Source organism: Papaver somniferum, chromosome 6 (genome assembly GCF_003573695.1).
Source record: "Papaver somniferum cultivar HN1 chromosome 6, ASM357369v1, whole genome shotgun sequence".
NCBI classification, from domain to species: Eukaryota; Viridiplantae; Streptophyta; class Magnoliopsida; order Ranunculales; family Papaveraceae; genus Papaver; species Papaver somniferum.
Genome location: NC_039363.1, coordinates 67,416,894 through 67,440,999, shown reverse-complemented (window position 1 = coordinate 67,440,999; position 24,106 = coordinate 67,416,894). Strand labels below are relative to the sequence as shown.

The following is a 24,106-nucleotide window of genomic DNA, read 5'->3' as shown; positions in this document are numbered from 1 at the left end:
CTTTTTTCAATTTTTTCATTAATAACATTAATTGAGTTTACAAATTTACCTCTAATAAAAAAAGTATTTTCTTCTTCTATACTCATCCCTTTGACAAAAACTATTATTTTTCAATCTTGCTTTTGTTATTCATAAAAAAAAACATATCACTCTTTAATAGATCCAAAAGGGTATATCACAATAGAGAGGAGAAAGATATTTCATATTTATGGGGATTGGGCTGTTTTAAAAATATAGTATTATATAATAAAAGAAGAAATATAAAAGGAAAACAAAAATCATTTGGTCGAAGGTTGAGCTATTGGAGAAGATGATAAAAGTTTTTATATAAGTAAATTTGTAAAATCAGATATTTTTATTAATGAAAAATAAATATATATATTGGTCAAATGAAGATTTTAACAGTCTATTATTAGTCAATTACAAATATATTAATATTTGAAATGTTTGGTACAAAACTAAAGTGTTAGTATATTTGAATATCAGGTACCAAAATAAGGTGTTGGTCGTTTACCGGATATCATCTGCTAAATAATTCGATATATAACCGGTCTGGATGTTTCACGAATTATCAAAACAACACCTGCACCCGATTTTTTTATTACAATATGGTATGGACACTCGCCCGGCAAAAAATTGGATGGGCCGAATCGATATATGGATTTGATCTCAACCGCGCACCTCTAAGACCACGATGACATGAAAACTCGTCAAATTTTGCGGGCCTTTACCTAAAATTGCATTTTACGCCGTGAAATATAGAGCCAAGAACTATCGATTTTCTATTTATAACGACGTTCATTAAAGCTCTCCAGGTGGAAGTCTTGTTGCCTTCCTATCTATTCTATTGTATAAAGGGAACACCCCTTAGCAATAATATTTGAAGCTGTAAATTTTGATTTACCAAAATTGCCCTCGCTTCATTTTATTTTGAAATGCAATCATAACAAGAATCAAGGGTTCTTTAGTAATTGCAATTTAAGTTTAAGTTTAAATCTTTAGGAAACCAAACGTTTACAAGGAGCAGGTTAATGGATAGGGATCTAGAAGGATCTAAATAGTGACTGAGACTAAAAATGAAAGGGTTGTTTTATATAATTGGGTTGTGAGTTTAATTATCTAAATTTTATAGGAATCTAGGATTCTCTACATATAAACAACATTTATATAGGAGAATTAAGTTAAAATTTACCCCATAGAAATCAGACTATTTTCGTTCTTCTTCTTCTTTTTCTTTATGTGATTCTTTTCTGTTCCATTTTCTAGAAATCAAACAATTAAAATGTTAGGTGAGGTTGAGGTTTAATGGATCCTATAACCACTATTTCACTTTTGCATACAGTAGACGCCATTATTACTAGAGCTCAATTTCTCAGCAGTTCATTAGTTTTGTGAGTACATTCCCGATATTTTTTTTTCTTTTTTTTTTAATTGGTTGAGGTATGGTTTATTAATCCATCTTTTTGGAAGGTTTAATTGGTACTCCAATGATTGTTTTATGATCAAATTTCTTTTTGGACTGATTTACTGTTTCTGCTTAAGGGAATTAGATAATTCAGTGGATTGTATCGGTATTGCATGGGAAGTATCTTTGTATATCTATGAAAATGATTTTGCAGAATTTGTTGGTATGTTTTGCAATATCCGTTCAAGCTTTAGCCCAAGAAATAGGTGGTGAAAGGTTGCTGTTTTAGAGGTTAAAGTTGGAAGAGTGGGTTGTATAATGGTTAGATTTACAGTTGTAGGTCAAGAAAGCTATATTAGGAAACTAGATGTTCACAATTAACACACCTGCTCAAGCACAGAATACTACACATAGAGTATTCGATAAAATGCCCGAGAGAGAAAAGAAAAGTGCCGAAAAGATATTCGTGCTATGATGTATAGTTTTGTACTATATATTGTATGGTGATTTGTTGGTAATTTTTGATTAAATTGATCACTTAAGATTTTGAATTTTTTCATGAATTGTTGTCGACTAGAGTTAATGATTCTAGCACGTGCATAGCGCGTGCCAACGGTTCTTGTTTTCTATAACAAAAAATCTTCATGAACCGTGAAAAAAACTACCCAATCACCGTCCTCTAACAATTCTCTAAAATGTAGGGTCTAAAAGTACCCCTGCTAGTTCTATGTAGGTGGAGCCCGTCCCATATGAGGGGTCTAAAACCACTGTTCCCATAATAGAGGTTTCGACACCTCACCCTCTTGAATAGATAATACTCCATCCGTTTCTGGAAAATAAATATTTTCACTTTTTTAATTTGATCTATTTTTAGGTTAAAATGAAAAAATAAAAGTATCTCTTTTCAAAAAACAGAGGAAGTAGTAAATGATTCCAGAGCCAAAGGTGGGCTTAAATGATAGTAAAGTAGGTACTTAAAGTTGCGGGTGGAGCGCACTGGAACTAGTCCAACTAGTCAGGTCCTTTCAGGAAAATCAGACCCATCTTAGTTTGAATATAAAATGATTATTAAATCTGTAGTGAAGTGACAATTTCATAAAATGACATCTTAAAGCGACATAAGATTAATTTTCCTAAAACATCCATATCAATGGAAGATATCAACTTCACCCTCTAAATAGGCCGTCTTGCTATAGCGGTGGTTGGATGATTCTCTTGCAATCCACTCGGCTAGTCGGCTAGCCACAAAATTATACTCTGGGTCCGTGGGACCATTCTGAACCGAAGCATAACCTTGGCTACATGGTTAGTTGCTCTGCCTCTATTTTAAAAACATAAAATTAAGAAACCTAGCACTGTACATACGGCGGCCTCAATACTTCAAAGTTCAAACGTATTTTTTTTTGCTCGAAGATGCAGCTGACATGGCCTATATAGGAGCGAAGTATTTTGTTTCTTAAAACGGAAATGATTAACTTCTCACGGGTTAAATCCCCGGCCATCTCGAGAAGTGGAATTCAGAGAGAGGAGGTGGATCCCATCCTTAACCCACTCCTTGCAAATTCGTCGGGTCAGGAGACTCATGTATTTTTTTTCTTACGGGATGGACCGCAGGATTCAACTCGCGATATTATTCTGGCACGTAAATGCCGACAAGTCCCCTATCACACTAACACTATTTTTATTATAGAATTGTTCACTCATTAAGTCGGAAGTCCTTCTTAGTACAGTAGCAACAATAATCATCTCATGTGCTCTTTTTGCATCTTTTCTTAATGTCACAAAAAGAGAGTGTGAAGAATTAAAATCACTAAATATATGTCATCTCTCTCCCAATCTCGACACATGAAGTTGCCCAAATATATACTGATCTCGGTAAAAAAAAGAATAAAAAAATGTATAGCTCTTTTTATGCGTATGTTTTGGTTAAGAAAGGGAAGCCAAAAACTTTCCAGTAGCATAAGAAGACTCGTGTTCATCTAATGAACCAAAGATTCAATATTTATGTAAGGATGGATTATATCCTTTTCACTTGATTCATGGGTATATAAATTTTTACCCCATCCCAATCATTGATTCATGTTCATTCATTTATTAGCTCAATGTAGTGTGATCATCTTATCACCCTCACCATCCTGGCTTATAAATAGCTGCAGTTTACGTATCAGTTAGTCCTACTACTACACCACCGGATTCAACATTCTCTCTCCCTCTTTCCCAATACACACACACTTAATAACATCTAATTAGTTTTTCTGTTCACATCTTGGATATATTGTCTCTTCTCTGATCATCAGCCTATCAATTATTATTCATTTGATGATAGATTTTAAGTAAGTAAACTTTCCTTTAATGGTGTTATTTGTATTTGTGTCCTAGTTTACGTAGATTTTTAACATATAAAAATGATGTATGGTTTTCGAAACCGAATTCTTACTTATTTATTAGATATTCACTGTTACATACTCTTATAGGTTCAACATGCTTAATTTTGTATCAGTAATGGTTTAAATCGAATTCCACTCTAAAGCTTTTAATGTAACATTTTTTTAATAAAAATTAAATTTTAACCTTTTTATTATGAAAAGGAAGTGATTCATCAACAAAACGATAGTATATGTAACTGTCTGTGGTTGGTATTCAATATTCGTTTATCTTAATCGTCGTCATCATCAACGTCGTCTCAAATCATAATTAGTCATTATGTAAATTTTTACTTCAAACTAGATTTCCATACTTAGTATTTTTATTCGTCTCGAATTTGACCAGACACGTACTCAAATTGAATAATTTAAATCCACAGGCAACAAATCAATCGATATTTGAATTATCAACGATTTTTTTATTTCAATAATGGTTTAAATCGAGTTCCACTCTAAAGTTTTTAATGTAGCTTTTTTTAAAATTAAATTTTAACCTTTCTCCTATATAAAGGAAGTGATACATCAACATAGTGATGGTATATGTAACCGTCTGCAATTGATATTCAGTACTTGCTTATTTCAATTGTCGTCATCATCAATATTGTCTCAAATTATAAAGTCATTATGTAGGTTTCTAGTTGAAACTAGATTTCTACATTTACTATATGTTATTTCTCTCGAATTTGATCTGATGCGGTACTTAAATCGAATAATTTAAATCTACTTGCAACAAACTTATCAATGACTTTTTTTTTCCTGTTTTTATGTAGAAAATAACTATAGTTGGATTTGTTATAAGTAGTATGATGATGAAGATAAAGCTTAGAAAAGAAGAACATATCAGGAGCTCGAAAAAGAAGGTATGTGTAATATAAAAAAGTACCATTTGTGACTATAAAAAATTATATTGAAAGGAGCGAATGATGTTTTGTTGAAATCACGGGACCGTTTATGTTTTTCCTTTTCCCCCTTTTCTTTTTTCCTTTTATGGAAAGGGAAATTCATTGATTGGTTTCTCCATATCAAAGAAAAATATAAGGAGGAAGGACACATAATTAACTAATAATCCAGCATTGGAGTGAGATAATGAATGTAAGAATGATACTCTCCTTCACTAATTAATTGTGCAAAATACTTTGTCGCAAAAGTAAATTGTTAAATTTGGTAACTAAGTTGAAATATGTTGTTTTAAAAGTAACAAGTTTTGTTGATTGATTTCCGGAAAAAGTGTTGTTTTTATGTCTTGTTTTGGAAACATTCCAATTAGCAATCGAAGAGTGGGTTCTGGATCACTTTCAAATTCCAATACTGGATGACTTTCAAATTCTACGAGATTATCTGACCGTGTAAAAATGTCTTTTTCATTACTTTGGAAAATTTCGACAAAGAACAAGAAAAACAAAATAAAGAAGAAGAATCCGGATTAGAACTCAGGATTAATAATTAAAGTAAAGTAAATATATATCTTTTTACAGAAACATTATTTAAGCACTTTTCATTTTTCGTTCTCTTATAAAACTACCTCTGATTATTATAAGTTTTAGTGAAATTTAACCAGTACATTTTGAAGCATTAAACTTAACTAGTGTTTCTTAGCGTGAAATGGTAATTCAGCTTCTTTCAGAAATTATATTAGCTTGGTACTTTACATATAAACCAAATACCCAACTTCTTTCAAAAGTTGAACTGACTTTTTATAATGTCATACTTAAGAACAAGATCCTAAAACTTAAATAATAATCTTTCCAAATTTTTATGGAGAGTCTTGAAAATGAAAAATATTTATACAATTTCTTTTTAAAAAAATTAAGTCCATGACATTTTGTCATGGAAATTTTCTTATAACAACTCGTGACATTTTATGCCAAAGATATGTTCAAAACTGGTTGAAAACTATCTTTCTTATCACCATAGAAATCCTTACAAAACATGTATTTTAAGATTCAATAAAACTTGAATATTTTTTTTTGGTCGCATGAAAATATCAACCAAACTCCCATCGTATTACAATGTTATATGTGAACTTCTCAATTCACTATTATATGTCGCTCTAGCAAACATAGTTTGTTCAAGAACCGTGCTATATATATCCCATATTGTAGCCAACTTTATTGGAAGTCCTTGGAGAGAATGTTTGAAAGTTATGGTGAGGATCGCTTGGGTCGAAGGGTAAGCTAAAATATTTAGGATCCACCGGTGATGTTCTAAGTACTTTGGCTTTTCTTTTCTGAAGCCTTTGGTTAAGTATTTGCAGAACTTATGTTAATGGAACAAAACATAAATAAAGAGAGTAACTGGCAGAAAATATAGAGCGCCGTATCTTAGTTGTTTCCATCATGATTGGTTATGGATAACTTGCAGTCGTCAGTTGGCAGTAGGGAAACACCTTTGGTTATAAAGGCTCATCCTTACTGTTGGTCCCAACAGAATTTGCCTTCAAGCCGTTATTCATACAGTTATCATTCAATTATTGGGACGTTAAATAATCCGAATGAGTATGGTGACATGAAATCTCGTTCTAAAGCCAAGAATTATCAGTTAACTATTCTATCTATAACGACAGTTTATTAAGGATCTCCCTCTAATTAGGTAGAAGTCTTGTTGCCTTCATAAACAGAGGTTTGGATTCTATTGTAGGAGTGACATCTCTTAAAGCGACATAAGATTAATTTTCCAAAACATCGATGTCGATGGAAAATATCAACTTCACTCTCTAAATAGGCCGTCTTGCTATAATGGTAATTGGATGATTCTCTTGCAATCCACTCGGCTAGTCCGATAGCCATAAAAATTATACTCTGGGACCCTTAGGAACCTTCACTACATGGTCAGTTGGTCATTCTTCGTACAATTTTTTGCCTATCTCACTTTTAGGGCCTACCAAGTATGTTGAAAATTCCAAATTGATACTTTTTTTTTCTTTTGGAATTTTCGGCTGATACAACAAAATCCCCCCTTTTTTTACATATAAAAGTAACAAGAATCACAAAATACTGAATCATACTTTTCAGCGTTTTATAAGAAAATCTAGCGATATTCCTAAAGCTTTGTTAGATTCGATTGTATCAGATGGTCCTAAAGACTGGTCATGTATTAAAAGGCTCATAACCACATGGTGAGTTTTTCGTCCCAATGATACAAGTGGGTTGCTAAAACTTTATGATGCGGCGATGAGAATGCCGTTGAGCTAAAACTATGGAAGCGCGGATATTTAAAATGGTGGAATCACTGGAATGTACATACTATATATAATTTTAATCATCTGAGGGAATGCACATATAAATTCGATCAACCAGATGTTCTAATAGGCTTGGATACCATGCCCTAAAAAAATGGTAGGAGAAGGATTTGAAAACACGTTCTACAACTACATAAAACATTTATTAAGTAAATTCAGAAAATTAAATAGACTAGGAAGATTTCATGTAGTTGTAGAACATGAAGAAGAAAAAAAGCTGCATTTAGACAAGGAAAAATGATTTGAAATGTAGTGGTACAACTAACATAAAGAAAAAATAGAGAAGGAAAAAGGAGAAAGGAAATGTGCACATTTCTGATTTGAGAAAGTAAATCGATTTTCTCACAATGAAGAATAAACACTTCATGTATTCAAAGGATGTATAAGAAGTTCGTTTTCTTTTTTTATCAGCATGGGAATTAAGAAGAATTCGATGCGCTCCTTGTGTTTGGTGCACCGTATGTTGTTCTTCTTTTGCTTTGGGGTCGGTTTCTAGCCATCTTTGTAGCACTACTTGGTGCTTTTTTTTTCTTCTCGGTTTTACCTTTCTAGTTTTAAGAAAAAGAACTAGCATGATGAATTCACCTCAAGTTATCACCTATGCCGTGTTTGGTACGATGCGAGAATAAGCAACTTAGAAATTTTCACAGCAACCAAACTCATATTTCTCACAAACTTTGTTTCGCAGCAAAACAAGAGAATCTTGCAGGTTTAATCATTGCAATATTAACCATAAAATCTTAATTGGTTATATCAAGAAGTTATGAACTTAGTGGACCTACAGATGTTTTTAATTGTCACTTTGTGCATGAAACCTTGATTGCAGTATTAACAGTAAAAGTAGATACTAGTAGTACATAGTTATTGTTGGTGGTAATATATACACATATATATAGATAACAAAATGTCAAACAAACATCTTGATTGCTAAATCTCTTCTTCTTCATCATTCATTCATCCTTCTTGTTACTACTTACTTCATTCTTCCTCCACCACCACGACCCCCTCTCTCACTTCCTCTTCCTCCTCCACCCTCTATTTCTTTCTCTGTTTCTTCCTTCCTTCATTGTCTTAAATATCCTTTTTTTGTACCTTCAACCTAGTTGTTTCCCACACACCATTGTTTTGATTGAGTTGAGAGGAAGATTTTATATTTAGAAACCAACTTTCAATTTCAATAACACCAACTCCAAACTATTTTGCTTCGAGAATCCTTTCTTTCTTATTTCTTTTTAGTTTGTTTCTTTCTTTCTCTGTTTCATTTCCCCGCCATTTTTCTCAATTCCAGTTGTACTGTGCTCTTTCTTCTTCATCTTGGTCATTAAAATTTCTCCCAATTTTGTTACCTTTTTATGTCTTTACACTCCAAAATAATTTTTCATAATTCAATGGAGAAAGAGAAGTATTTTAGAGGTAATTATATGTTCCTTTCACTGTTGGTTCAATTTCTTCTTCATTACCACCACCATCAAATTCTGAAAAGGTTGTCATCAGAGAATTGATAGGTAGATTAGGAAGTATTTGTAATTCTGGGTATATCAATATTATGGAGATGGGAATAATAGTACTAATACTTCTGGTTATAGTTACCCCATTAAGTTCACCATTAAAACTTAACCTTTCTATGATGGATCGTCAACTGAGAGGTGGTCAAGGTTTCATACTTGACCCAAGGTATACAAGTCAACAAGAAACCTTTTATTAAAATAAAAAGTTTCAACAGTACATAACTTCACACATCTGACCGCACCACCTAACTTCCCTGTAGATTTCTATTATATTTCTTACTTCCCTGTAGATTTGTTTTCATAAAGGCTTGAGTGTATCCTTTTAAGAAGCATTGACTGTCATTATTCTCTTTCTTAATTTATATGCTATCTATTACCTGATCAAATATAATCTTGAAGCCTTAAATGACAAATAATTACACTGAATAAGTATTCTTTATTTTCATTGATACTCAACCAAGTCCGCGTAATCGGATTTGTTTCAAAAAGAAGATGAAACCGCCGAGGGAGAATGAATAGGAATGATACTAACTATTTAATATCGTCCTAGAAATACTGCTAACTACTAGTATTTCTAGTAGGGAAAAAAACAAACAAAAACCTTGTCTTTATCCTTACTTTCCTAGTGTACGTTTTCTTACATCGTCCTAGGCTTTATAACCTTAGCTATTTTCTTTGCTCAACCCATTCTTACTTGCATCGTTCTCTCCTTAATTCTCACGGTTTTATATTTTTATTTATCTCGTTGTCTCAGACTACTAAGCAATATGGACAGAGTTCAACAAGATCAACCATTTCAATTCAACTCATACACTACCGTTTTTGAGAACTTACTCAAGAAAGAAAAAGAGCCGGAAACAACAATGATGTTCCAATACAAGAAGAATCATCCGTGCTTAGTCGATAATGATCAGTTACCTTTGATCGACTTGAGCAGCTTAGCTGGAGCTGGTAGTAGTACTATTTTAGAGAAAGAAAGATGCAAAAGACAGATAATTGAAGCTTCAAAGGAATGGGGATTCTTTCAAGTTGTGAATCACGGGATCTCTAATGAGTTGTTGAAGAAATTGAATGTTGAACAAATGAAGCTCTTTCGACAACCATATGACAAAAAATCATCTTCGAATAGTTTTTTGTCAAATACTTATCGTTCCGGAACACCTACTCCAAGGAATCATTTTTCTTGGTCAGAAGCGTTTCATATACCTCTTTCTGACATTCGTTCAGGAAACCCTCAAAATACCAACAACAACAACACTCTCAGGTACAACTCAGTTTCCATAGTCATTTTATTTCTTTTTTCCCATTTACATTTGTTTTTGTCCTACTCTTGAATTTTCTATTCTCTTTTCATTTACATTTGTTAGTCGTTAGTTTTATACAAACAAGGAAAAGTAATTTGCATTTGCCACTTCCCATAAGTAACAAATGTAAATCTGTTGGACTCTAGTATCAAATTAAAAAAAAAAAAGTTATTACTACTCTCCAGGAAAACACTACTTTTCAATTCATTCAAGACTGTCTAATACCAAAACATAGAGCTCCTTATATAGATAAATCCATAACAAATAATAATTGATTTCCTAATATATCAACATATTATTACCTAAGCATAAAATATAATTCCTAAATAATAAAAGAGAAAATCACCTAATTAATATTATAATATAATTGATAAATTATAATATATTAAATAATTATAAAAATATGCAAGCATATTTTATTTCTCTAAATACTTCACCAATTAGATATAGTTATATGGTTGACCAACCGAAGGACTATTGTTAAGATTTCGTACTATCAATTGAAGGATTACAGTTTTAAATGTTTTCGTCCAAAAGTTAAGTAGAACCTTAAACTTCCAAGCTTTCTGCCAACAAAATCAGTAAATGGTTACCTGCAACATAATTTATCAAGATGAATGTAGGGAAAACACAAGTGGACCTATTACGATCACATTGTACCAGAGAAAATCTTAGTTTACACTGATATTTTTAAAGAGCACTAGTTACTGATAAAGGTTATTTCCTATCCTATATCATGATAAACCACAATTATATCTATTCAAAGGACTGAGATAAAATAGACACTGTTCTCGTAAGTCATATTACTCATGCACAATCAGATTTTTAGAAAAGCTTTTTTACTGTTTAAGAGTAATTTCAAATAGATTAAGAGTTGGTTACAATGTTATAATCCAACCCTCATACAAGGAAAACCCAATATAAGAGAATTCACACAAAACCCCTTGTACGAACTTTTATAGTGCGGGATCAAGATATTCTTTCACAGAGATATTTCCTCCTTTTTAGATTCAAAATATACAATTGATGATAGCAAATTATTACTGTCCATATACAGTGTATGCCAGCAAGTGAAATTTTAACATTTTACGGCATGGGGATGATAGGAACACCACGTACAACAACATCAAACTATACAGCTGGTTAATGACCCATCACTGACCCTCCGTAGTGTACAATCATCCTCCGATAGAAAAAACTCGAGTAAATTGCTTTTTACGTGGCCTAGTCTCAACAACAGATTAAATTTCTAGGTTAGAAAGGATACGTGTCGCCGTAGTACGTGAAACAGCTCATAATGATAAAGGTTACAATTCGAAAACACAGCTCAAAAGCAATAGGGAGTTGAGGTGCTTGAAACAGTATTTCATTTTTTTTCTTTCTTCTTTGATACAAAAAACAAACAAATGTGCTTACCGTAATAGTTTCAAATCTTTCCTAATAAAGCATATTTAGTACGACAGAGATTTCCTTAGAAAGTCGAGAGTCAGATTCAATTTACGATAATACCCTCATTGATTAATTTCTACTTTGTGTCTCTCTGTTCCACCAAATATCTCTGCATGCATGCATGTTCCCGTTTAGTTTCCTGTCTAGAAAAACGCCATCTCTTGTTGCCCCACGCGTAAAATATACATGTGACGCCACGTAAACAACAGGTAACGTTAGTGGAGCCCACGTATCTAAACGACACGACTATCGGTACAATTCCACAGATTTTTTCCTTGTACGTGGGAGAAGGCCCACCATTGAAAAAAAACTAGGTATTCATTTCATACTCTTTCCATCTACCGTCACTTCTTAAAGATCCAAAATTTTTGGTGACCCCACTTTAGATAGTGTGGTCTTAGTCATCTGGGATTCAGCACTACACGCGTATTGATCTAGGAATACGCTTTTTAACATGGGACTTCAAGTGTAGTTTGGGTCTTGAAGCTAAGAAATAAATTTTCATAAACTTACTGTATAATGTTGATGAATTAATTACAGGTCGACGATAGATGAGTTTGCAGGAACATTATCAGAATTGGCACTTAAAATAGCACAAGTATTGGCAGAGAATGTGGGTTCTGACGCAAAAGGATTAGCTGGATATTTTGCGGAGAATTGTTCTGAAGAGACTTGTTATTTGAGATTAAACAGATATCCACCATGTCCAATTTCTTCTGAACAAGTATTTGGATTAATGCCTCATACCGACAGTGATTTCCTCACAATCTTATATCAAGATCAAGTTGGTGGTTTACAGTTGCTAAAAGATGGTAGATGGGTCACTGTTAAACCTAATCCTCAATATCTAATCATCAACATTGGTGACTTATTTCAGGTAATCTTTCCATCACAAAACTGTAAAAGACCCAAGTAAATCAATAGGCAATTGGGCTTGACTTGAATTCCAGCTCAGTTTTAGTTGGAACTTCTTTAGTTGAGTTTTAACTTGGGCGTTTGGAGAAAACCTTAATTGGATACGTTAACAAGAGATTGGAAAATTGATGATTTTCATGTTTGTTGCTTTCTTTTGGTGCAGGCATGGAGTAACGATTTATATAAGAGTGTTGAACACCGTGTAATGACTAATAACAAATTTGAGAGATTTTCGGCTGCCTATTTCTTATGTCCTTCACATGATACTGTTATACGGTGCAAGGGAGGACCTCCATTGTACAAGAAATTCAGCTTTGGAGAATTTAGGGAACAAGTTCAAGAAGATGTTCGCAAACTAGGTCGTAAAGTTGGGCTTTCTAGGTTTCTCCTCTGAGCTAGACCCAAATCAGTTGACCAGAAGTAATTAGTGAGCCCAAAGAAATCATCGCGCTAGGTTCTGGTTTATATATAACATAATATGATTTATCTTTTTCCTTCTGATGATTATCCTTTTCCTTCTGGTTTTAGTGTCATGTGTCAGATTCCTGATTAGTGTCATGTAGACTTCGGAACTCAACATAGGGATTTTAGCTTGGTATGCTCCGTTAGAATATCTTAAAATATTATTAATAATATGCTCTGTTATCCATATATCCTTGTTAGCCCAATTTGTATCATTTGGGTATCGGTTAATGATTTCCTAATATTTTTCTCTTGGTGCCATTTTAATTTGCTAATTCTAGTATAATTAAATGATGATCATTGATTAAATGTGGATATCACCTGCAAAAGTTAGTGGCAGTCAAAATAAAATGTGACATGTGGACAATTTTGGGTGTTTTTATCCAATAAATTAGAACATGCAAATGTGGTCTGATATATACGCGGTCTGATATATACGAACTAATTAACCAAATTTTGGTTATTTATTTGATGAACAAATGAACAATAAATGCCAGTATCCGGTTAATAAAATTATTCTGAAGAAAAAGTTTCTTAGAATTTGAAAGCAATAAGTCCAAATTTTAAAAAACCAATCCAAAAATCTACTTCGAAGAAAAATAGTTTGAGGTGAATAATGTGAAAGCTATTGAAGATGGTCAAGCAGTTGATGATATTTTTTGACACGGTCAAAAACCTAGTATACCATACGATAATGTGATAGTATAAATCTTAGTTGTAGCATACTTTGTCAAGAAAATACTCCCTCCGTCCCCAATATATAGACGGAGTTTTCAATTTCTCTAGTCCCATTAGATAGACGGAATACCAATTCCAAGATGAGTATTTCTTACATATGCCCTTATTTATTGTATATTGATAATTGTGTTGGGAGTGAGACAAAAATTGAAACAGGAAAATAGATGGATATTTAAGAAATCAAGATAATTTCTTAATCTAAGAGATTTTGGCCCTTCCACCATTCTTGCATAGTTATATTCTTTCTAGAGTTCAGATTTTGTCTACGTCGGTTCTGTATTTCAGTTTTGGTCGTTGTTGAGTTGGCATAGCCCTGTGTTTCTATTTTGATTTTAACTTATCCAAATTTTCATGGTCTGATTTCATATATTTGTAAAATTTCTTTTCGGACTCATCTCCTGGGAAAAGAGTGATGCATTATTGTTGTTCACGCAATGTTTCCACGACCCAGTCTCCTAAAAATGCAATCATCTCCTTGTGAATTTCCATGAGGGTTTGATCATGGTTGTCTTCCTCGTCTTCAATGAACTCTTCATTTTTCAAATAAGCCTCAAGCATCTTACTATTATGTGATAATAAAATGCCAAAGTTGCAATGGCATTTAACATCATACTTAACCTGATCAAGATTAAACTCCTCTCTCCCTAAAGAAACACTAGATCAAATAGACAAAATTCAAAGGGACTTTTGGTGGAACAAAAAAAAACCCAAAAGCAGGGGAGGTTATATAAATGCCTGGATCAGTATCTGCAAACCCATTTCTCAAGGGGGTCTAGGGATCAAGAATCCTCACCAATTTAACATAGTCCTTCTTACGAAGCTTGCGAGTCGTCTCATTTCAGAACAAGATCAATTATGGGTTCAACTTCTCAAAGCGAAATATTTCCCAATATCCCATCCCCTGAAATTCTCAAGATCTTCGAAATTATCTTGGATTTGGACTAGCATAAAAAAGGGATTAGAACTTATTAAAGGTAATTTTGTTTGGCAAATAAAAAACGGAGCGTCTACGAAAATCTGGGAAGATAAATGGGTACCTAACATAAATATTATTCAGAAGCCCGTTAATATTCAAGATCCTATTCCACAGAGGTTAAACGAGTTGATGACTTCTGAAGATACTTGGGACCAAGACAAGATCAATACATATTTGAGCCAGAGGTAAGAGCAAAGATTTTAGCCATTTCACCAAAAAAGAAGGAACAAGAAAAAATAAGATGGCAACACCACCCCTCAGAGTTTTCCCAGCTAAAAATGTTTATAACTTTATCATAAACCAAAACCAAGAAGATAATATCCTAAATACTTTTCCTTGGCAAAAACTATGGAAGATACAGGTTATTCCGAGAATCAAGTTATTTGTTTGGAAATTAGCTCAAAAATCTCTTCCAACAAACTTAAGACTAGGAGCACATAATAAGGACGTAAGCACGATATGTCCGATGTGCGACTCTCAGAATCAAGAATCGGAACAACACCTCTTTCGGTTTTGTCCCTTTGCTAGGGTATCTGGTTTGGTCTATCTCTAGAAATAGTGAATACTATAATTGTCGCGTACTCAATAACAAATTGGATACATGAGTGGATCACGAACCAAGATCTCTCCCAGTGGTCAGATAAAATCGCAACCATTTCTTGGTTTATTCGGAAGTACAGATGTTCGGTGGTGTTCGAAAAAATCGTCCCGAGCCCGAATCAACTCATAGAGCAAATCAATAAATTCCTGAACCACAATTCCCAAGGAATCAAACAATTACAAATGAAGAACAGAGGAAGAAATATCCCAAAGGAAAATTGGTCGAATTTAAAGACGGAATGGATAATATTTACTAATGCATCTTTCAAAAAAGAAGATTCAACTATGGGGTAAGCCTTTTTACTTTACTCAGTAGACACCGAATCTTTCGTGCATATTGCAGCGGGTTCGGAGTGGGCCTCCTCAGCTTTCCATGCAGAAGCAAAATCATTGTTAAAAGCCTCATCCTGGTTAAGCGAAAATATTTTATCCAGTGTTTCGATAGCAACAGACTGCAAAGTTCTAGAGGATTCGATCAACAAGATCTGCAAAGATTCTCCTTGGAGCGCAGACAACACCATCCAGGAAACTATGGCCATTCTTGTTAATCTTCCCCAAGCCTAGGTAAAGTATATAAACAAGAAATACAACTGTGCAGCGGATTACATAGCCAAGGAATCTCGGTCAAATCATCTTAGGCACATGTCTTCCAATATTCAACAATTTTTTTCAAAATCCAGTGTTATTTCCAATGTTTTTGAAAAAAATGAGATTTTAAATCTCTTGTACTCTATTTTTTGATTGATAAATCTCGTTTTTTCATCAAAAAAAAAAAAAACCTGATCAAGATTATTCAACATCTTACTTTAATCTATTTTATGTTATTTAAGTTTTTCATACTTCTTTTTTCATCACAGTCTCCCATATACTTTTACATTTTGGAATTCATGTTTAAACAATTGTTATTTAGATTCAAATGACTCAAAAGGTATAAATCATCCGTAACCCTCGATTTTTCTTTTTTTCTCTGCGAGAAGTGGTAGGTCTGTAAACAAGCCTACGACTATGTCTAACTTCAAGTGCACAACGTCTATTGAAGACAAAGAAAATACAAGTCGATCCCACAGAGACAAGGTGGGTGTAGAATTGATTCTAAGGTCTTTCTATACTGATTATAAACATGCAGTGACAAGATGATTGTCTTGGGTGTCGATACGATAAAGATATTGGGTAGTGAACAAGTAGCATAGCAGATTGTAAGCAAAGAGCTAAAGAGCACTAGGGCAGTTGAATCCACCTCCTAATCCTATGCTAAGGCAATACTTATTCCAGTTATGTTCTTGTTCCTTTCTAGGGAAAACTACTATGGATGATTTATCGGTTATTCTCCCTAACTCACCCCTAGTATGAGCTGTCTCCTTACAGTACAACTGATCACAGTCTCATTTGGTCAATTAGCTAACTATCATTCCTAACTCATTTTAAGCACAACAAGAATAACAACATGAATATGAATTATCTCAACATATGATTAAGGGTTTCATCTAAACCGTAGCAGATAAATTTAGAACATGATGAATAAGATGATAACACAATTATATTAAGAAAACCAGTTGATCCACATGAGATTGGATGCCTTGTTACACAACAATAGCTCCTATTTATACACCAATTTCTTCTCAAATACTATAATTTGATAATTTAGAGAACAACCACTCACTCAAAACGTGTTTTCCGATGAACCCCCTATGCAATTCAGACCTGCAACTCTTGGTTTGATGTTTGCTTTAGCTATTGAAGATAACCCTAACTCTATCTCTTTCAATCATAGCTTCTAAGGTTACTGTTCTGGAGAAGAAGCTATATATGATAGAGATAGATAGAGATTAGGAGGTTGATTGATGGCTCTTGAGAAGGTTGATGTGATCAGAGATTTGTCGGGGATGGAAGTGATGGAAGGAGGTGAAATGAAGGTACTGGTTCCGTGAAAGAGAGAAGAGAGGCGAAGATGATGTTTCTGGTCGATAAATGAGAGAGAAAGAGGGTGGGTAGAGTGTATAACGGATGTATTAAATGTTGATGTCTCGTTGCAAATATGGGTTTGGACTCTTTCACTTCTTCCAGGAAAAATGCTTCTTCAAAGCTAATACAGTAAAACTTCGATAAATTAATAGTCTTGGGACTACGAAATTCTATCAATTTAGCGAAGTATTAATTTATCGATAAATTAATAAATTATTAATATATCAAAACATTCCAATTTAAGCTTCAAATATAAAATGAAATAAGTGTGTAGATCATTTTCCTATAATAACAAATATCTAAATATTTATTGAAGATGTACAAATCGTTGAAGATGAAGGCATCAATGAACTTAGAAGTCTTAGATTTGATAATCAAGGAGTTGAATTACCATAATCGAATGAATGCCGACATTTTTTTTTTTCTAGATTATCCAAATGAAAATGATACCAGTACGAAGTTTTTTTCCGACAAAGAAACTATTGGGAAAGTCATATCAAATCTCCAAACAAGAAGAATTAGAGGATAGTAGTTGCATTGTGGAGAAGGTTTCTCGTAAAGAGGCAATCTTATCAATATTAAAACTAAATGATTTTTTTCAATAATATGAAAAAACAATATGAAACTTGCCAATTGAATAGCTATGAACTCTAATGTTGTACAAATGTAAACAAGAAACAAACAATTTTGGAATACTATTTTGATAATGCATCATATACCATAATGGTATTATATTAGTGATTATTAATTTATATATTAGTTGAGTCTAATTGAAACCTTAAAATTTTTATGATCTTATAAATTTAGCGAGGTTATTAATTTAACACATTGGTCCAAGTTGGGACTGGCAAAAAATATTATTTTAGCGAAGTTATTAATTTATCGCGGATTAATTTATCGAAGTTATACTGTATCTCAATCCCACTCCTAGTTTTGGATCTTTCAAACAACATTCTTCACTTGTGGATGAGGTGCAAACAATATGCTTCACTTCCTTCTAGCGGGAGTCTGTGTTTTCTCTCTTCCGTTGCCACAAATTCTCTTCTCTTCTAGCTCTCTCTATTCATCCAAGCTTTATTTATTACCTAAAAACACAAAGTTAATTAGTAAAAGTATTTATTCTTGAAAACAATCAAAATACAGAATTTGGGAAAATATATTGTTTTAAAGCGCAAAAGATGAGTTAATTGCCAATAAAAAGGTGTAGAAATATGCAATATTTGGCACTCATCAAATACCCCCAAACCTGAATTTTACTTGTCCTCAAGTGAAACAGAAATTATGAAATCCTAACTATACCACTGTCACTGGTCTCTCGAATGTATTTAGCGAATGCAATAAGCCTTTAAACCCCTAGGTGTCCCTAGTGGACGAGTTTTAGTCTCGTGAGGGTTTACCATAAGTGTACCCACAAAATCATCTCCAACTTCAGAGTATAATAAAGTCCCAAGCGTCCAAGAGCTGTGAGGACATAGCGTTTCTGCATGCTAGTAATAAGAAGTTAAAAATACCAAAAGAATGCATTCTCATCCTTAAGAGTTGAGCGAGAAATAACCACACCATATGAAAGAATTTGGGTTCGAGAGTGATAACAAGCCTCGACTTCTGCCTCACCAATAGGTGTTTATGATAATTACACTCAAAAAGACCGGTTTCCAAGCCTCTCATGTGTGCAGGCAGGAATAAAGAGTGAAATCCTGCACACGTTGAATGGTGGGAAGGAAAGCCTTTCGAAATAATTTCTGGAGACTCCAAAAAATTGTGGGAATAAGAATCTTTTTCTGATGATCTCTAAGAAATGAAATCCACCATTAGCAAGGATGGGAGTACTCACTTACCTTCACATCTGATAGGCAATCAACACCACTCTCACAACATCCATAGAAATGTCTTCAGTCTTCAACTGTTGATGAAGAACTCTTGAACTTTTCAGAACCTTGACAATTTCTGATTTTTCTCTTCAGTTTCCTTGTTGCTTGATTTTTTTTCTCTTGAATTCTTCTTTACCATGGTGTTTATTAAACAAAACTAAAAACGAACTGTAAGAATTAATACTTTTTTTTGAACCCAAACTGAAAATAAAAAAATCAATAATGAAACTACTAAATCCATGGATGAAGGACTTTATCACTCAATTCTTCATAACTTGTATTGTCTTGATTTCATGAACTTCACTATTTCTCATCTTTTTATGTTTTCTTCGCTCTTGTAAGATAAGTCTTCAATCTTGTGTAACGAATTCTGCTCTTTGTACGGTATCTTCACTTTGATTATGACTTTCTTTTAATTTTCCTTGAATTGTTGCATGTAAACCTTGGACTTTTTCAACATTCTTCATAGAATCTGATGTCGTGCTGCTTGTTGATGATGATGTGTTTCTATGGATCTGTTTGATGTTGTCGAGAGAGAGAGAGAATGGTGTTAACTGCAAATCAAACTGCAAGAAGGAGTTTTCATCTTTAGAAGCCACCCTCATGATTTAAAAAATTAGCACTCAAGAGATCAAAAATAGTGTTGAAAGTGGTGCGAAGTTGGGTAGTTCACCATTCCTACCCGGAATTTACGTACGGTGACACACACTCTAAAAGGAATTCTTAGACAGTCACAAAAAAATGAAGGTTGGTGCCTCGCTTGATGTAAAAAATAGGTGGTCTCCAATAAGGGTGATCACAACTCTAGTACCAAATATATTTGCTGCACCTACTTTGCCCATCAGCATGGTTAAATCCAACTTTAACGCTCAGACAAACAAGAAACCCGATTGTGTTCTCCAGTACTTCCAAGTTCAGTTATTTCGGTCAGACTCTCTATGTAAACATATCTAGAAGCATGCTAGTGACTCTAAGATCTCTAAAAGTTGGAGGTTTTATGCAAATATTTACAAATATATATATATATATATATTTAAATGCAAAAGACTAAAAACTCTATATGCAAAATACTCCCCCAAACCTAAATCTAACATTGTCCTCAATGTTTCAACATATCAGCAGATTTTTAATAACATACCAGGAGAACAGTGCAGAGTAGATTTAAAGGAAAAAGATTACCAGATGCAAAAAGGATGGTGCTAAACCAGAAATGGGTGAATGCTTTGAGAGCAAACAGCAAAAGTGATAAGACAAAAAATTTGGTTAGCACACATAAAAATTATGCTAAAAGAAAAAGAAAAGGAAAAGATAATGAACTTTTAATCCATATGTATGTACACAGGTGAACTAGTTTAGTCCACATAAACAGGGTCTTCCAAGTCAGTGGTCTCAACTTCTGGTGGAAGATACTCTAGAAATGGTTTCAATCTCTGACCATTGACCTTGCATATGCTCTTGGTTGCTGTATTTTCAAGTTCTACAGCTCCATTAGGGAAAACAGTACGTACCACGAATGGTCCGTACCATCGAGAACGTAACTTACCTGGAAAGAGATGCAGACAAGTGTTGTATAATAAAACTTTTTGACCAGGCATGAAAGACTTGCGCAGAATGCGCTTGTCATGAAACACTTTTATTCTATGTTTGTACATATTGTCACTATCATAAGCATCATTTCTTAGTTCTTCTAACTCATTGAGTTGAAGTTTCCTTTGGGTGCCATCATTATCAAGATCAAAATTAAATTTCTTAACATCCCAATATGCTCGATGTTCTAACTCTACAGGTAGATGACATGCTTTACCATACACAAGTCGATAAGGGGACATGCCGATGGGAGTTTTGTATGAAGTTTTATAGGCCCACAAAGCATCATTTAAACGTAAAGACCAATCTTTCCTAGTTGGATTAACAGTCTTATCAAGAATATGCTTAATTTTCCTATTAGAAACTTCTACTTGGCCATTGGTCTGAGGCTGGTATGGTGTTGCTACCTTATGGGTGATTCCATACTTGCGCATAAGTGATTCAAAACTTCTATTGCAAAAATGAGTACCACCATCACTGATTATTGCTTTAGGTGTTTCAAAACGAGAAAAAAATGTTCTCTTTAAGAAAAGAAATAACTACTTTATGGTCATTTGTTTTGGAGGCAATGACTTCTACCCACTTAAAGACATAATCAACAGCAACAAGGATGTACAACTTACCTTCAATATTAGGAAAGGGACCCATGAAATCAATACCCCATTGTTGATGGTGGTTTTTAGCTTAGGGTTAAAATCGTAAAACCTTGCACCTGACGTCACTCTGAAACGAAACGGTGCCGTGAGTGCGAACCTCTCCACCAGCATATTTATTGAGCCATTCGATATATTTACATGAAATTTATCCAGACTGGCGAATGTAGCAACCATCCCAAATACTCTGTAAATTTCGGCACCTCGTCAGTACAAGACTCACTGAGTACTTTCCTGTGCTATGTTCCCTGGCAGAACCCTTAATATCGGTATGGCATGACGGATTTGTATTCACTCGCAGCGGAGTAGCATGAACCTCCAAGTACCAAAGTTAAGGACATTGCACGAAATGCTCAGACGGAAAGCACACTGCATTCTGTAGATAAGGATTTTTATGGCAGCATACAAAATCCAGCCAATTATTGTGATAACTCATAAAAAACTCATAAACCCGACTAATTTGCAAAATTAGGGTATCGCGCCCCGCGCAGTACACTAGACCCCGTTGGTCGAAAAACTATGCTTAGCCAAACTAGGAAATTAAATCCGCCACATCACACTGGAAGTGTAGCCACGCCCTAGCTTGCCGGCACCACTTCCCATCGACCAATCAGGTCGCTTTAAATCCTCCACACTCACACAGAAGTGTAGCCACGCCCATGCTTGGCCGACCCTCTTACATTAACCAATCAGGTTGCTTCAAACTCGCCACAACGTTGAAAAGGAGGAAACCACGCCAGATGGTCGCAAAGCCAGTTGGCTTCCCAAACCCCGCGCCAAACACGCATGCCATACGCACATGCCAATCGGCATGCCAAAAATTCCAAGCAGCATGCCAAACCCGCCAAACGCGCCTGCCAGACGCACATGCCAATCGGCATGCCAAACATGCCAAGCAGCATGCCAAACTCGCCAAACGCGCATGTCAGGCGCACATGCCAATCAACATGCCAAACATGCCGAGCAGCATGCCAAACCATCCAAACGCGCGTGTCAGGCGCACATGCCAAACGACATGCCTAACTTGCCAAAAACGCGCATGCCAGGCGCACATTCCAAACACCCATGCCATATACGCTAATTAGGGTTTCGACATGCTAAACCCTAATTTAGACAACGTTTCCAGGCGCCGACAGAAGGTAGCCATAATTAACGGCTATCCTTCCTCATGAGATGCAATCTTAGCCATCCAAGTTCTCCACCGAGCTGACAGACTTGTGGCAACTTTCAGGCGACCAACCGTCTAAAATTAATGGCCATGGCTACGCCAAGATCTACTTGCACCACTGGCATGCACGAGCCATGCCATCCATGCCGCAATGCTACCGGCGTGCACCAAAAACTCCACTGCGCCATCTTCAAGCGCCAACACAAGGTATCCACAATCAACGGCTACTCTTATTTCATAAGATGCGATCTCAGCCATCGAAGTTCGCCACCAAGCCGGCGAGCTTGTGGCAAGTTTTAGGCGACCAGGCAAGACGAGCCTAGTAGCATCACATGCTATTTACCTGCGACAAGCCTCTTAATTTCAACTTGCCACACGTAGAAAAGTGCTACATGTTTTCCACGAAAACACTCGAGACATCAAAACATGTCACAAACTGGGGGGATACTCATCAGGGTATTGGTCTGGCGGTTTACAGCGTGCGGCGTGCAATACGCATGTTACAAGAAAGTGTCATAAAGTGGGGCGGTTAGTAATGGCAAGAAGTAATGGTGAAACGTATCCTTCATTATGGAAACATCAATTCCAGGCGTTATCCGTTACTCCATTCTTCCACTACTCAATCGTTTCCACTTCCTACGAGACCAGGGTACGTTTTGTTGCGACTTATATAAATATGTCTCACCTATTTCCTCCAAACAGCAGGTTTTGGTCAGGAGAACAATACAACATCCAGAAATCATCTGATAGCTTTTCATTCAGCTAGCCAGTTCAAATTTCTGATACAAGTCACGAAACACCCACACTTCCGGAATCAACTATTCTTGTCTCAACAATTTCTTCGCTTCCCTCCCTAAGACCAACCCTTGTCCTTCACTTTGTGACCGAAGCAAGCCTGGAACGACCATTTCTTGGTTTAGGCCAAGATTGTACAGATTGATCTCTCGAATCAAAAGTACTCCCGTGCAGTACATTGTTTAAAGTTTAAATTTGTTTCTCACCCACACACCTAAAATTACCAAAATCAGCAGAAACGGTTTTCACCCACAAACAATTGGCGACCACAGTGGGAGATTAATCTCTCGGTTGCAATACCAATTTCCAATTTCACTTTTTGACCCCAATTCTCAGAAGATGGTCGGTCTTAGAGCCGAATCCATGATCCCAAACTCCGCTCGGACTCTGGAGAATGGCGACGTTCCCTCTTCCAACACGACACCTAATGGCGCAACCGATGGAGAAATCCCAAGGTTGGCCGAATTGGCACGGGTTCAGGAGATCCACGCAAGGAACATGAACCTGATGAAGGAAGCGATCAACAACATACTCAACTTTCTTATCAGCCTGACATTGAATCTGATTGATTCGCCCATCCCGGAAACTCCAAGACTGGGGACTGACGTCTCGGATGATCGCTCTCAAGTTAACAGCTTTACTACTAATCATAAACCGGTAGACCAGGAGGCAGCCGCGTTGGTGGAAAACTTGTGTGAACTTCTACACCTTTCAAAAGACCAGCGAGCAGAAACATTTGCTGCTATCAATCAAATAGCCCTAGACGCGTGTTTGGTTCATTTACGCCAAGAAACTTCAAGGATGTAAGAGATGTCCGTCAACAATGTAACATTTACCGAAGACGGCATGATGGAAGAAGAAGGACATAGCCGGTCTCTACACGTCACCGCCTGCATCAAGTATGTGGAGTTCAAAAGGGCCCTCATAGACACAGGAGTGTCCTCCAATGTCATTACCCTTAGAACGCTCAGGATAACCAAGGTGCGGCCGAGCGAAGTCGTACGGTAGCCTACCATGATGACATATTTCGAAGGCAACCAAACCAGCACGTG

The 24,106-nt window shown here is 35.3% G+C and overlaps 1 protein-coding gene across 1 annotated transcript; it reads left to right on the top strand.

Annotated features, from left to right (window-relative positions):
- Positions 1-4,631: 4,631 nt before the first annotated feature.
- Positions 4,632-12,874, top strand: LOC113285745 (gibberellin 2-beta-dioxygenase 8-like). The gene is made up of 4 exons (XM_026534518.1): positions 4,632-4,688; positions 9,329-9,838; positions 11,868-12,204; positions 12,406-12,874. The coding sequence occupies exons 2-4, from the start codon at positions 9,342-9,344 to the stop codon at positions 12,634-12,636; spliced, it is 1,065 nt and encodes a 354-aa protein (XP_026390303.1). The 5' UTR covers positions 4,632-4,688; positions 9,329-9,341; the 3' UTR covers positions 12,637-12,874.
- The last annotated feature ends 11,232 nt before the right edge of the window (positions 12,875-24,106 follow it).